The sequence below is a fragment of the Rhopalosiphum padi genome, chromosome 3 (assembly GCF_020882245.1).
Source record: "Rhopalosiphum padi isolate XX-2018 chromosome 3, ASM2088224v1, whole genome shotgun sequence".
In the NCBI taxonomy this organism is placed as follows: domain Eukaryota; kingdom Metazoa; phylum Arthropoda; class Insecta; order Hemiptera; family Aphididae; genus Rhopalosiphum; species Rhopalosiphum padi.
The window spans coordinates 19571852-19589422 of NC_083599.1; the positions used below are offsets into that span (position 1 = coordinate 19571852).

The 17571-nt window shown below is 22.8% G+C and overlaps 1 protein-coding gene across 2 annotated transcripts in view; it reads right to left on the minus strand.

Annotated features, from left to right (window-relative positions):
- LOC132924687 (uncharacterized) overlaps nucleotides 1-17571 on the minus strand; it is a 35243-nt gene that overhangs the window by 794 nt on the left and 16878 nt on the right. For both annotated transcript variants that reach the window (XM_060989121.1, XM_060989120.1), the window contains 3 exons: nucleotides 3703-3869; nucleotides 839-952; nucleotides 50-134 (listed from right to left, as the gene is read on the minus strand). In XM_060989121.1, coding sequence (XP_060845104.1) covers nucleotides 50-134; nucleotides 839-952; nucleotides 3703-3844 — 341 coding nt within the window. In that variant the 5' untranslated portion in view covers nucleotides 3845-3869. The remainder of the gene's footprint in view (nucleotides 1-49; nucleotides 135-838; nucleotides 953-3702; nucleotides 3870-17571) is intronic.

A 17571-nucleotide genomic window follows, 5' to 3' on the forward strand; every position in this document is an offset into this window, starting at 1 on the left:
ACCTACATTAATGAAACACATTTTACCAAAATTAATTAACTATATTTACCTTTTGCAACGAAGTAAATTAGGTAATCCTGTAAAATCACAATATATACCATAGGATGGCAAACAAAGTGTAAAATAGTAAGGATCTGAAAAAAATTAAATAAACCAATTTTTAGTTTTAAAAATTATAGACTTCTTATAAATAATTGTGTATATTTGAGTACTTTTAAGTGTATTATTTCAAGATATTAATAATTTCTTTAGTTAAATAAAAAGTGTTTTCTTAAGAATTGAATAGTACAATTTTCGCGTTTGTATTTTTTTTTTATTATTTAAACGATTACAGTAAGAATCACATTGTGAGGTATTTTGTATTAAAGTTGTTTAATTTATTATTAAAAATATATTCAATACAAATCGAAACAATATAAAAAAGTTGTAAATTTCAAATGCTTATAAAAATATAAAATGATCTAGAAACTACTTTCAAAATTGAAAATCTAAACCTTTTTTGTGATATAAAACCAGACACAAAAAATACGTATTTATTTTCTTAATAGTATAAATTTTAAATTTTGTAAAATTTTCAAATACTAAATATTTATCGATATAAATAAAGTGAAATATGAATATTTTTTTTAAGTTTAATATTCAAATTTTAACTAACGATTTGATGTTAGACTTATTTATGTATATTTTTAATATTTATAAAATGATACGTTTTGAATTAAAATGAAATAAAATAATTTTATATTTATAAATATCAGTTATTAAATTATTATATTTATAAGTATTATTTTATTGTTTTAATACATTAAGAAATGCATACAAATGTATAAAAATATTTTACCTGTAATTGAGTTAGTACTTCGTTTACCATACCTTGATATGTAAAAACCTCTTTCTATCCTAGGTGGTACATTGTCCACTGATCGTGTTTTTACCATGGTAGCATACCGAATATCTTAAAATATCAAAATATCATTATAATAATGGATTCCATTTATTCTTGAAAAAGTAAACATATTATAAATAGGTATAATAATAAACTAAAAAGTTTAATAGGCATTATATATTACATCAGTCATTAATGTTAATTTTTTTAATAATGATCAAATATTACTTAAGCTAAATATGTATAAAATACTAAAAATAATTCCAATTATATAAAAAATAAAACTGTTATTACATATATTTCTAATAGTACAAGAGCGTATAGCCTTATATATTGAAACATTTATGTTTATTCATCACGTGTCATGTTTTTGTCACGCTTTTGCTATTTTAGAAAATAAAAAGATTAAACGTAACTTTGTAAGAAAAAAAATATATCTTAGGTGTTACTGATTAGATTAATGTGATTTTTGATGTTTTTAAGCATTTTGAACTATTTTTTTTTCTACCAAATCTATTATTGTAATATAAACCAGCACGTTGGTATAAGTATTCTATGATCTGAATGTTAGATATTGTTAAATGTATAATATAATATACACGTTGACTACCATTTTTATATTTTCAAATAATTAAATAAGTGATAAAAATACTTCAATTTGAATGAAAAAGTATTAACCATTCTGAAAATTATGAATCACACTGTACAGCATATAACACTATACAACTTTTAAAACTGTAAGAAATACATTTTTTAAATACATATTTTTCAGAGTATTTTTTGCAATTGCTAAGGGCATTCAAAGCACAGCCCCAATGACAAACGTATTTTGAACTACCATACCATTAAACTAAAAATAAAACTCAAAAACTTTAAAAACAAATCTTATTACAGCTATATATCCAATTTAAATCCTGGATATAGCTATCTCCTGAAAGCTACTAAGAAATTACTTGACCATATTATTGTAGAAACTACGCTTCCGCCCACCACTTCGTCGAGCGGTTATCTCCAAAATTATAGATGACAAAGAAAAATGCAATGTATTTTTTCTCACAGACATCTCTTTTCGGTCTTTAGTCCTCAAAATATCCAATCTAACCCTTATATACTAAAAGTCAAAGAATAATATAAATATGTTTTCGTACTACATAAGTTATATTAAGCTTTAGATTACTGGAAAAAACGCAAATTTTGGTAATACCGTAGCATATTATTTACTATATATATATTATATATAAAATATAAATAATTATGAAATAAATATGGCTGTACAAGTATAATTAAATATGATTAAATACCCATAAATTATAATAATAAGGTAGGTAAATGGATGCCGCTCTACTATACATTAGGTGTCGAATGGGTCACTGTTATAGGCGTGTTAAATTTGAATTCAATGATATATTATTGTATATTAAACACGATTCTGAACGGAGATGGTCTATCGCCTATATAAATATAAATATATTTCATGATATATTTGTTCGATATACCTATACATAGCATAATCTTATACATGAAAGTAATTAAGATTAACTTAAAATTTCGTATTACACAAAGTGTGTCGTACTACACACATGTTGGTCCTTACTAAAAGTGTAAGCAGTTTCCTAGTCCTTTCAGGTCAAGGTAATTTCTAGTCCCTGTTCGCAAATCCAAGTTCTCAAAATCATATCATATTTCCAATCAAAGATCGGATCAGATTGAACTTAATTAATTCCTATAGGTATGTCCTTTGTATACGGTTTACCACAATACAATTATTACTAAATATTGTGCTTATGCTCGTACACATCTTGTAGTCGGAAAATAGCTACCTGTTGTTTTCCTATTGAGCTATTTTTTCTTTTTATTGGTTTTATATTTAATTTATATGAGAATGTTATTTATGATTTTTGAATAGTGAATACTATAAAAAGATAATGCAATATGAACATGATGACATGTTAATTTTTGTATTTTAGATCAAATTTATTGGAAAAGAATACATTATTTATTAATAATAAAAAATATTGTATTAGAATTGTCTTATTTTTAAACAAAATAAATTAGAACTGATTTTAAATGAGAAATATAGCATAGCATTGAATACAAAATTCATATACATTTCTAATTTTATTCATTATCGATTGAACGCACGCTAAGAATACAATTCATAAAATCATCATAATTAACTATTATGTTTATACTTAAACATTCGTCATAAAGGTATTTACGAACCTACCGTAATGATCGCTGTGCAGGACACTACGACTGTTTTCACATTAATTATTTAAACGACGTAGCATGCGTCCCTTTCGGCTTGATGTTGCGACGAGAAAGTAGGTGTTTAAGAAATAGAAAACTTGTATTTTAACGTACAAATAGTTTTGAAAATGTATTACTATGTAAAATAATAAAACAAATTAATATAGCTTATTGCTATTTAAAAATTACTAAGTCTGGAAGTGACTGTATGCACTCACGGTGATGGGGCTCTGCCAATGTCCACGACGAGCAATAGTTTTATATGCTAGGCGATCGAATAGTCAGTTTAAAACTGTGACTACCTTCTGGTTAACGCTATACTAATGCTCTATCCGTATTTATAAGGGACCTATATTCCTATTAATGACGGATGGTTAGAACAGTCTAATCATATGCCTTTACATGAATTGGTAAAAACATGTTGTTTCCACCTTTTGACCCTAGGCTTTCCGTATTTCGGTCGTGCACGTACACCATATGTTGATTATTAATGCTTAGCTTATATATTATTATTTATTATAAATTATACTACTTTTATACCTATTTCTATATTAATCAACTGTTTGTACCTGGTATATGATCACCATGTCTTTTACCAAAGCGGCCACCGGTCTGAAAGAACTTATCTGATGCTGTGGTGTTATCCGGCATTATTAACAACAATGTCGACCCAAGAATGCATAGTACCATTATTGTTATACTCGTCGTCATGTTATCAACGTGACTTAATTTTTTTCTAAAAAAAAATAACATAAATAGTAATCTTTTTACACAATATTCAAGCAAGTACCTATACATAACTATAGTTATAAGGATTTAGTAGGTATAATACCTACGAACATTTTATAATCACTCGTTTAATTTATTCATTATAAGTTGAGCAACACATAACAAATTTGAATTCCATAAATGCAAAATTCGCAATATATTGTAGTCTTATACTCTTATACATGTAAGACGCAACAGGCTACACGCCCTTTTAGAGTACGTGTTAATACAATTAATATTCCAAAACAAAATCACTTAAAAATATATTTACAAAGAAAACAAAACAATGTTGTTAATCCAAGAAATTTCAAACTTTGTTAACACTATAAAAGAACATTATCAATACATGTATAATTATGTATCACAAACAGTATTTTTAATCCAGAGCAAAGAGTAGGAGCTATTGGTTTAATAATGTCGTGTATCTGGTAGGTGGTAAAATAATTATAACAATTCGTACAGAAAATTTACAAAAATAACAGTTTTGGTAATAGTATTATTTAAAAAATGTAAATTAGAAAAAAGTTATTAACGGGTAGGTTAATATATCTCTATCCATTTTATACATGCTTACAATGTAAATATATAATAAATGTTTTTAAAATATTTTTATAATAAACCTCTAAATAAGTTTAATGATAATTTAGGATAAACTATTATTACAAAAATATTCATAGTCTGTATTATAGGTATGACAAGTACTTAAGTACCTAATATATGTTACCAAATGGCACATATTATGTTCCATTGACTAATTCCGTAAATTCAATGCATATCGTACGATAATATTGATTATTATTAATAAATAATCTCACCATATCTTAAAACATTTTAACTTATAATTTATTGGCGCAGGTTACAATTTAATAAATAAATGTAACTATACAAAGTATAAACTTAATAAGTCAAAAACTCATAACCGTAGACATTAGATATAGATATAGATTGCCTACTTATAACAACTAACCTTTTTAAAAAAAGTGCATTAACTTTATTTCATTTAGGTACTTACCTAAAGGCTAAAAGTAATATTCTATTAACTAAATTTTTAAATATGTGGCATGAATTGAAGTGGAAACGAAGGTAATGGCTTATTATAATTTAAAATATCTTATGTAAAAGATAGCAAATATTCGTAAGTATAGAGGCGGTAAGATATAATATACGGGTAAAAAAAAATTATTATGATTATCAAAACCAGTAATACCCTATGGTTTATAATATGTATACAAGTAAAGTCTTAATCATTAGTTTTAGAAAATGTCATATAAGTATTATGTTTATATTAAACCTATTTTAATATAATTAAAAACTTAAGTTAGTAAATATATTACTACTACCTATATCCGTTATACATATTAATATATTATAGTTTCTCTTGTTTATAAGTTAATCACTTTGAAGTTTAATTAGTTTTCATTAAATAAGTTGGTTTGTAGTAAATAAACCTATTTATTTTTAAAGGAAAAATTTGTTAAAAGACAAAAGTACACGTCATGGTATATGCTATATTATCCAATTGAAATCATGGTAACTAAGTATTAAATATTTTGGAAATTCAGTAATGTACCTATAATACACTGATAGCTATTACAGCTATTATTGGTAAATATTGATCAGTTAATCTCGATTCATAAAGCATTTTTACATAATAATAATATCGATAAATAGTAAATACTGATAAATTAATAATGATGATATCACTGTCCTTTAAACTTAGCTCGGTAGGTGTAATCAGAAGATATATTATCAAATTAAATTATATTGCTGTGAATTTCTACACATTTTCATAGATTTTATTTATTTTTAAGAACTTACAGTTTTAATGACAAATTATATTTAGTATTGAAGTTTTTTATTAAATAAGTAAGAGCTAGAATACTTGTCAAAGTGGCAACATTATTATTAAAATCACTGTGACAAGTATACAGTTTCTACGTGAATTTTGTAATAAAACGAATTTACCACTAAAAAATAATAGAAATAATAAAAGTTAAATAATTAATTGTATTTCTTATTTCTATTAAATTCCGAGTGCGTTTTTAATGTGTCAAAAATTTTCAAATCAACATAATTGGTTAAATATTTAAATTCTTATAGTTTTAATAATACATTTTTATATTTACAACAAAATATTTAATTTGATCACAGATTTATTTTATTATGATTTATCATATTGTCGTTGTCGAATTACATTAAATATTGGTTTTTAATTAAAGGAATATTATAATTATGGTATACGTAAAATTATGTAATATGGTTAATTACCATCAATAAATATATTAATAATAATATACCCGTTGGTGCAATCGAGTGGATAATTTAAATTGAAGGCTTCGTCCTTCAAATATTTATAGAAAATTACCAAATAATATTGAATACATAATATTATTAAAGCAAGTTATTTTTTTTCTTACTAGTCAAAACATTGGCTAGAAAGAGTATGCTGAAAAATCATTTTTAAGAGTTATCTTCATCATATTAGTAATAGGTATACTATAGTTTGAAATACATTTTAAATGTATTGATTATGAACCGAAAAAATCATACTTAAATAAAATTCATGCTTTTCAGTTTTTACACCGATGAGTATCCAACACGCAGTTATTTATATCCAACCAAACTCTTCGTAATTATATTGTTATGTAAACTATTGAAGAAGAAGCATGAATCTTCTTTTTTATACATGTTTTCATAGGCAACTTAAAATCGTGATAATCCTCCAATAAATTATCTTTCCATCTTAACACTACCATAATACCATGGTGTGAAATTCTTCAGCGAACCCTCGATGAAGACTAAAAAGGATAAAACTATCCACTATGTTTTGTTATACTAAAAATATTTATTTAAGTTTATTTTAATAATATAAATTAACTTATAATATAAAATATAATATAACAAAACCGTTAACCAAAAAAGAAAATTTTCAAGGTTAGTGTCGCTAATGGGTAGTTAAATAACTCTTTCATAGTGTACCTAACTACTAACTTATAAATTAATTTTGTACAAGATTGTTTATTTAAAAAAAAATGTTGTTCTTTTAAATACCCAATTAGGTATATGAACAATATTAATGTAAATTTATATTTATTAATTAAGAATTAATAAAGAAAAAATATAAAGGCTACTACAGCCATCCCAAAAAATTGTTGATATATAGTTACGCTAATGAATTTATTAATTTACCATTGTCATTATATTATATGTCATGTATACATTTTAGAATTAATTTCTAAATAATAAGCTACAATCACATTGTAAAAAAAAAATCATGATAAAAACATTATAATTTATATTAATTCATTTAAAGTAAATGAAATAGTTTGTTTTAACAGAGTATTATGGGGCTTATAGGGCCATCTCAATAACAACAAATTGAATATGGTAAAGAGCATAAAATCGTTGACCAAATTTTTGTTATAAATAAATAAAAATTGTTTTTTTATTGTGGTGAAAATGGTAATGAATTTTTCTTTGTTAACCGCTTTACAAATTGTTCATATTTTTTATAAAAATTGTTTGTAATTATTTGTACGTTTTTCATAATTAAAAATACTGAAATTATAACATTGAACAATTGTAATATGATAAAAAACATTAAAAACAAATTATTGAAATGCAATTTTGAAAATTTTATGTATAATATGGTTAATTTATAATAGATATAGTAAAAATATAGAAATGCATAGAAATTAACCTTGATCAACACTGCGAATGTGTCTAATATTTTTTCTTTATAATACATAAAATCTTTGAATATTATTTTTTCATCTTAAATTAATATTAATATTAATAATATTGTTAACTAAAGCCTAAATTGTCAAGATTTTAATTTTGTAAATTATAATTATTATATTCAATTTGTTCAAGAAACTGAATTTAAAAATAGCTTATTGTAAAAATTACATTTCCGATCATGTAATATTAAAATTGCACAGTTGAGGTTGTCGGGCAACCCACTCACATCCCATTGAACGGTCCTGTATGGCTGTATACGGTAAAATGACTAGTTTAGAAAGATGTGATACGTTTAATTATATAGTTTCAAATGCCGCAATGTCAGTTCGAATGCTAAGTATCTTTAAAATATAAAATATTTTGCATATATTTATAGTAAACTATTATATGCACATGATATTATTATTATTATTACCTGTTATAATTCAGGTTTTAATTTTGTTCAAAAGGATACAATGATACATATATTATGATATATTTACACCGTCCACTTTGATTATATAGCTGAAAAATAATTCGTGAACAGCATAAATTAAAGCGATAATCATCTTTTCGGTTAAATAATTGGATTTTCATTTATAAGACGTATACAACCCACATCGCTGGTTTCAAAGTCAATATTTTACAGACGATACGTGTCTAAAAACCATATCCAACTTTAAAAATAAAATTCTTACATTTTCATTACACGTAGTGTTAAATCAATAATTAATATTATACTTATTATGATTATTTACGTGACAATCCTATAATATTATAGATAGTGTCATGTATCTGTTAGGTATAATGTAATAAATTTGATTCTGTTTAAATCTGCAAATTCAATCGTTATTTATACTCAAAACGCAATATATATTATCTATATAAACATATATATTTGTATAGAACTTTCATACTGAATGAGGTTGAGAGATTATTTTCTAAGATTCCGGTAAGTTTTATGGAACATAATTATATGTAAAAAAAATATACAATAGTCACTATGTTTAAAGTAAATCAAAAGTTAAAGTAACTAATATCAATATAGGTAGGTGCTTATTACTTTAACTACTAATACAATCAGTTGACTAATAAATTATATTATAAACAATAGAGGCATAGAACTTTATTTGACGATATTGACTTTATTTTACACAATAAACATTTATTAATTTAATTATTAATCAATCGACGCAACAACTAAATTGACTAAAAAAAAGGTTACAAAATTTAGATTTTGGGGTATGGTTGACTATAAAATTATGTATTGCTACTACTGAAAATGTATCGGGCACCACTGCTTATGTATAATATAACTATAAAACATTTAATATATAATGTCATATTTCAAGCGATTAATCAGTTGGTAGCAGAACTCCAAAAATAAAAAAATGTTGGGTCGAAAACTAGATTTATTATAAATAATGATCTCATTAAAGATACGAATACATCAACAAATAATAGCGCGAATTGTGACAATGAACCCAATAACTCCATTTTTTTTTTTTTTTAATACCTGTAGGGTTGTGACCTATTTTCTATTAAAAGACACAGTTCACAAAAAGCCTACCTATTATTAGGTGTACAGTGTCATCATAATTACAAGGATGTCGAGTTTATGCTAGAACAAACTCTCGAATGACAACAATTGAATAATGTAACGGTTTAAAGGCCGAAAAATAATTTCATCTCAACAATTGAATAAAAATCTTAATATTCACGTTGATTTTAATAAATGATTATTATGTACAAGTTTAGTAGAAGTGTTAAATTTGAATTCAATAATTAATTATTGAGTATGAAAAACGATTTAGAATAAAGTTTTTGGAGAGAAATCGTTATTTTACGTTTGAATATACAATTTTGTCAAGATATAAACTTCATTAATAATGCTCATAAAAAAATGGACGTACCTGTTTTAGTCTGAATTTTTTCTAAAAATTTATTCTAGTATAATAAACTTATGAAGAATCTTGAAAACTTGTATTACATTTTCAAGCTTTGGGTATTAAAATCAAACATCTTATGAAGTCTAATTTACAGCAATAATTTTCAATTAGTGTGATATGTCAACATTGTCAAATGTTGTCATAAAAAAAAAATCACGAGTACTTATGGATTTTTTTAAATATTAATTGTTGCTCTAAGAACAAATTATGAATAACCTTGTATTAAATATTCAAGTTTTTAACTTGCTATAAAAATTGTATAAAAACGTAGTTTTCCGAATACGTGCCCCCCTCCCCACTGGTCAATTTTAATCGTTACTTGCTTACTTCTGTAGCTTTGTTTATTGTTTAGTTTCATTTAATAATGTTTTATTCCTAACGGCTGTCCGTGATCATACTGGTTACTACTTAAATTTATTAATTAATTTAAAAATGAGTTAATATTTAATAAAATGTTTTATTTTATATGCACTATTGAAATTCTATAATTTTTCTTTTGATTATCAACTATAGTTTTGATTTTTTTTAAGATAATCAAGTACTCACGAAGTTATATAAAAAATAAACTTTAATCTAAAAACTAAATAAAACAATTATTATAATATTTATAATATAATACATATTATATAAATAAATAATAATACCTAATATATTAATAACATATAAAATAAATAAGTTAAGTAGGTCATTTAAACATTAAAATCAAAATATTATTATAAAGTATAGATAATAATATGTTTAATTTTATATTTTAAGTGGAGCAATGAATGTACTAGTTTTGCAAAAAATTGTATAAATCTTTATATAACTAAAATAAAAATATCAATATATCAGTATAAATTTTACATTAATTATTTTTTCAAAATGCTAAATAATCACTAGTTGTAAGTACTAAACATTATTATCTATTTATTCTATTTTAATGTAAATATTTGAATAGAATATATTGTATAGAGCAAATATTCCCTAATTTATAATTTTCTGTGAAATTTCTCGGTTTTCTTTTGTGCTGATTTAAAAAAAAAAAAAAATAGCTATACAAATATATAATAAAACTGGACCTATATTATATTATCGATAGTTTATACTACGTCACTTTAAAAAGATTGATGAATGACGATATGTAATTTTTTTTTTTTGGTATTCAAAAATAAATCAATATATTATCGAGCTCGAGTCTATTTATAGCTGTAACTGAAGGGAATCATTGGTTAATTATTTGCGTTGCCCTTTGTGACGGAATCGGTGTAGCTATACCTTCACTCAAGTAAAAAAAAAGGTCTTATCAAATTAATCGCATCCCGCAAATTATAACTACAAATTTCCTGAAATTAAGCTAATTGTACAAAGATACTGTAGTATAATATACTATATAGTATATGATAATATCTTGTTTTTAAATTATAATACTATTATTTTATTAAATACTGACGTTTATTTCAAACTTAAAAATATGTGATACAATACAAAAAAACTCTGTGAGCTTTGTTGTTTATAATAAGATATAAAGTAGAATAATATTTATGATGTGTACAAATATCATATAGATCAATAGCCAATATAGGTATGTATACCTAGAAATTAGAATACACTAAATTTTAATTAAAATTAAACTATTAATGTTTCCTTCTTATCCCTAAATAGATTCTTACATTAATAAAACTAAATCATGAGATATTTATAACCTGTGTGGGATTGGAATCTCTAAAGTTTTAAAGTAATGTATAACAGGAAAAAAAGTTTTTTTATTTCTTATATTATTATAATAAATTCAATGTAGGTATTGTATTTTTTATTCTAAATATTTTTTTGTAAGATTTAATGCTGCGTAAAAAATTAAGAACGACTATTAAGGTATGTTTAAAAATAACATGTTTATAAATTAATATTAACTTTAAAAAATGTAATCATATAACGAATTTTAATGTATTTTGAAAAAGGTCGTCTTTTTGAAAATATTACTTCAATTTTTAACTTTTAGAGTGGTTTCCAGAAAATTATATCTACTTTGAAGGGTTAAAAATAATGAAGTGGGAAAAATTGGGCAGTCAGCAACGGTTACGTTGTACATTTGTACAGCAGGTATAGATTGTAGTAATTTCATCATCGAGTAGGTTATTGTTATAGATAAATTAAGTTTTAATTCAATAATAAATTATTGCATATAAAATATTATCCTTATGAATAATATTTTATATTTTTGAATGACAACAAGATAACTAAATTTAAGCAATAATATATTAATAAATAAATATATTTTACATAAAACGTCTAGGTATTATAATAAATCCTACTTAAATATTTCAAAATGTTTGGAATTCACTAAGAACTACTCATGAAAAATCTTACATAAATATTTAATCATCAGCTATTAAAATTGAAAATATTATATATTTTTAACAACAAAATAAATTAAAAATTTTTTTGATTTAAAAAAAAAAAATTTAAACTTCAAATGCATATAACAAAATTCGTTACTACGTATTTTTAAAAATTTTTATAAGAAAAAATTATTAAGAGCCTTAAATTAGATTATCAAACTAATACTTATTGTGGAATAAGTAGTATCTGCAAAAAAAAATAATAACAAAATCTAAAACTGGCTGTTTTTGCGTTAAAATTCTGTTTAGAAATTCAAGATTGAAGTATTTTTTAGTGATCCTAAAATCAAAGACAGATAAAATAAACCACAAATACATAGATAAAAACAAAGGAATAATTGTAATATCAATAATTCATTAATCGGGTTCCGTTCGGAATCTAAAAATCTACAGAATTTTTTTTAATTTATAGAAAAAAACAAAAACGTGTAACCAGTATAAGAGTAAATCAATTTAAGTTTATTGTTGTAATTTAAAATAATACATAACTATAGATACTTAAAAATTAAAATACTTGACATTTTCGCAAAATACAGTCGAGTCATGATAACTTGAATTTTTTTTTTATTCCCCTAAAAATATAAATTATCGAGTTAGGTATCTCGAATAATACATATCTCGAAGCGAATTTATCTCCCTTTAACTTCGACTTATCACAACTTGACTGTATTATTATTAACATCTTTTAGTATAAATATTTTGTAATATAATCACTATAAATTATTTACAACTTTGAACTTTTTTTAGTATTTTTTCAATTTATGTATGATAATATTATACCAATACAATTTTTATTTAGAAGTACATGAATGCTATAACCTAATTTGAAAATTAATTTTTAGTTTAAAATTCATACAATTTTCAATTTTAATAATTGAAACTTGAAAATGTAATCTAATGTAATAGTGAAAATACATACGGTATTTTTTTTACTGTAATTTTAAATTCATATTTTGAAGAAACTGCAAATTTATTTAAACGAAAAATAACGATTTCAATTAATTTGAAGTAAGTATTTCAAAAAATATTATTCATAGGGACTTGAAACTTTTGATTATTATTTATTTTATTTATTATAAACTATTTAACTTTCGAAATATTTAGATTAATTGTATATATTGTATTCTATTAAATAATTTATACTACAAACCTATTCATACCATTATACGCTTCATCTGCAGTACCTAATATTGTATTAATATTTAAGCTATTAACTGCTATATTGATATTCTAATATATATATATGTAGGTATCAGATTTGTACAACGACGAGACTCGCCCGTTATTATTGTTTCTTCTTAATATTATTTTAATCAACTGTCTTTGAATTTGTTTATAATTAGATCGATTATTTTACACATTACTCATAAGTCATAATACTCATGATTAGGGCTGGGATTTTAATGCCCTTAAAAATCAAGAAAAATGTCTTAAAAAACTCAAAAAATGCATTAAAAAAATGTCTTCAAAATTTATTTAAAATAGCATACAATTTAAAAAAATTACATTACATGTACATAAATATTTTATTTTACTTCATATATTAATAATATAATAATAAATAAATAATTATTCTTTATTGTTACACTAAATCACGAGAACGTGCTTCAGGTTTTCAAATAGAAATGCCCTCCTGTTGTCCACTAGGTAATAAGTTTTTGTAGATAAAAAAACTCCTTTTCATATATTGTTAGCATATAAATATATTTTTATATTATAAATCTATAATCTAAAATCTTTAATTTTAAATTCAAAAACACCAAAAATGATTTAAAAACCCCTAAAATGCCCTAAAAAATTAGAAAAATGACCTTAAAATCAAAAATTGTCAAAAAATGCAAAATAAAATTTCTTATTCCAGTTTAAAAATACCTAAAACATATTTGTAACAAAACGAGCATCGTACAGAAAGCTTCAGAAAAAAATGCAAAGTGCATCGAAATTCCAGCCTTACTCATGATAGATCCGTATAATAGTTTTAATGTAAATAGACAATAGTGTTATATTTCAAAATATTTATACGCATTATTTTGTGTATATATTATATTATCATACAAAACATTTGAAAACAAATTACTCTGTAATTCGTCCTTGTTTTTATATAATAAGTACCATTTCTTCAGAACATTTCCATCCAAAAAATAATGTTATGCCTATGGTAATATTATTGCAATGCATTTTGAAATTATCAGTTCGTATAGTTTATAATCAATAAATTATGAAACTTAAAAATATATGAACGAAATTTAATTATGTAATATTGATATAAAAGTCACAAATAACACAATCGTACGAAAATTGAAAACTAATTTATTTTTTTTAATAAACATTTCCACTATTACGAGCATATTACGTTTGGCTATAGCCAACTATATAGTAATATAGTAAATTTGAATATGATAAAAGTTTCTTTTGGTACCATTTAATTATAGATATTACTGTATTAGGTAGGTACATACCTAAATTTGAAGGTGTGTTATAGCTTATAAAGAAAGAAAAACGAATTCTATACATAAGTAATGCGTATAATTGAATTTCTATGCTCAATTTAATTTTTTTCGAAAATCTTTAAATATTTTCATAATAAATATAGGTACTCCAGAAGGGAGGTAATTGGAATATAAAGCCATACGTTTTTTATTTAATTGTAAATTTGAAGTTCTTCAAACTAAGAAATACTTTTATAAGATATTTTACTGGATTATTTTATGACATTTAGAGAGAACTTTTTAAAAAAAAACCATGTTTTTTTGATTAAGTTAATATTTTTATCACACGCAATTATTGTATTACCTTTTTAATTATCTTATCTACTTAATATTAAAATAATTAAAATATTAACTTAAACGTATTTTAGTATATTATTATAAAAGTACACAAAGCTTCGCACTGTGTTTATTCGAATAATAACTCTAGTAATCAATAAATTAATTTTTAATAAAAAAAAATCATTCGAAATTACTTTTTGATTATTTATAATAAATATGTAAAATTATAGTTCTAAAAAACTATATGAAATTAAATTAATAATTTCATTGATGAAAATAAAATAATACAGCCTGTGGGTATTCAATACAGTATTAGTCTCTAAAAGAATTTATAAAATGTTTACTATATATTACTGAAATACATAATTATTGTTATAAAACTTTTATTTCACTACTGTAAAATGAATCAAATCTATTTATTATTTTACATATTTACAATTATAAAATTGGTTTAAAACCAATATTTATATTGGTATTAAAATTTACGAAAATAAGCACTAAATATTTAAATTTAAATAATATTTAAATTTATAACAATGACGATTCTATTCACTGATAATTATTTTTTTATAAATTGATAATATCAATTTATTACGAGCAAGAATTTTCGTTTTTCTTATGTTTTTTTGGGAAAAAGGATCTATAATAACTAACTACATTTGTGTGTATAATTATCGTATGTAGATACCATACCTGTATCAATAACTTAATGATGTACAGACATTGAAATGGATTAATATAAATTAAGCATTTTTGATCAAATTAAATACCTATCTGTATTTTTATGACGTGTGATACCTAACTTTAATATCACTCGTATAGCATTATTAGACTTTTTTTGAAGTTTGAATAGTTATTGTTTTAGTTTATTATAAATTAAATAAATTATTTTTTTTTTAGAAATTTAAAGTTAATTTATTATATTTAATTCAATATTAAGAAAAAAAATATTGCATACAATTATAAAAACAATTTTTGTTTAAGATTATGTATTTATGAAAAGAATTATATTATTAGAATTCAGCTAACAAGTTATCATCACTTAAAAATTGTCCTTAATTGCGACCTCTTAAAATAAATTATGATATACTTATAACACTATTAGTCTGAATTAAAAAATCAAAAGATATATATTTATAGAATTATTTATTTTTTCAAAGCGTGTTTTAATAAATTAATTTAACTCATATGAAATATGAATAAGGTGTATATAAGTAAGTATTCAATATGAATACAACTAGCTTATTAGTTAAAGCATAATTTTGGACCCACTCAATAGACGCATAGACCCTTGTAAATTATTTCTATTCCCGCTAATAGCATATCTTTGGAGCTTGATATTTGGTAATAAATGATTCAAATCGCAAGCTATCATGTTATTTATAAGGTAAACAAGTTTCCGGTTACAGTTTCTTTTAGACTATCATAATAAATAAAGGGTTGAATTTAATCTTTCGTCGTGTTCTTTAATACACGAACGTATTTTTTAGAAATAATAATATAGGTATTATAATGTTTATGTATTAAAAAATTGTATACCTGCAATACATATAATTATCTCATTGTAAAATATAAATACATAAAATACCGACACCATACACTTTTTATTAAACTATGTCACCTAATAATAGAGTATAAATAGTATAATATAACATATAATTTATACAGTTTGTATTTTATAATTATGACAAAACCTTAAATGCAGTGTGAATTCATTGAGCTTTAAATAATTGAGATATGCGAACAATCACATTTTATATTCATAATATGTTATGGATTAATTCAAAACGATTATTGTATTTGTACTTGCAGAAATAATAAGTTTGAAAACATTTAATAATAGATAACAATGATGTTAACAATTACTAATGAAAACACCGTGGAACGTAAGCATATTGTAACAATAATTTTACTTTCATTAAAACGACAATAATAATTTGTTATAGCGATTAAATTAATATCAATATTAACAATAAATTCATAGTTTAATTGATTTTTTTTTTTTTTAATTGAACATAAAAAATGTTTTTAATATTATTCTACATTGTTGGAGGATTATTACAAAAAATATTTTTTATTAAAATATATCATTTACACTTTATAATGACTAAATGACTAATGATGTTGATTAATCATGAAAAATTATTTTATTTATTGTATCTTTAACATTTATTGAATATTGTTATTAATATACTAATAAAATTATAGCGATTAAAATGGCTTTACAGGCCTACTAATAAACCCTATCATAACATGCCTATGAACGTGTCCATATCTGTAATCTGTTTTACAGTCTAACACTTCAACAATCCCTAACCAATCCCTGTTCTCTCGATGTTAATCTATATTTATTGACAAAATGGAAATTCAAATTACTACATTGTACTTAAATTATTATCATTAACAATCTACTTTGACTACACGAGAGAACTGACATTTGTTTTTTTTATTATTGTTTAATATTATTTTAACAGTTTAATAAAATTAATTTATAAAGTATTTTTTATTTATATTTTTACTCTTAATTAAACAAATTCACATAAATTGACTATCGTAATATTTTGGTTAACTTAAAAAATGGATATTGTATACTTATTAATTAAAAAAATTATTTTTATGTTGTTATATATCTATTGAAGCATTATAATGGTACCTATTTAGGTAACGTATAATGGATATTTTTATAACAAATCATAATATATCAATACTATGAAAAATAATTTTATTTTTTTAGTTGTGATTATAATACAATATATTTTATAGTTGTATACAACGTTTAATATTAATCTTACAAATTAATATGTTATGTTAAAACACATTTTATTACAGCATTGAATATTTAAATTGATTTT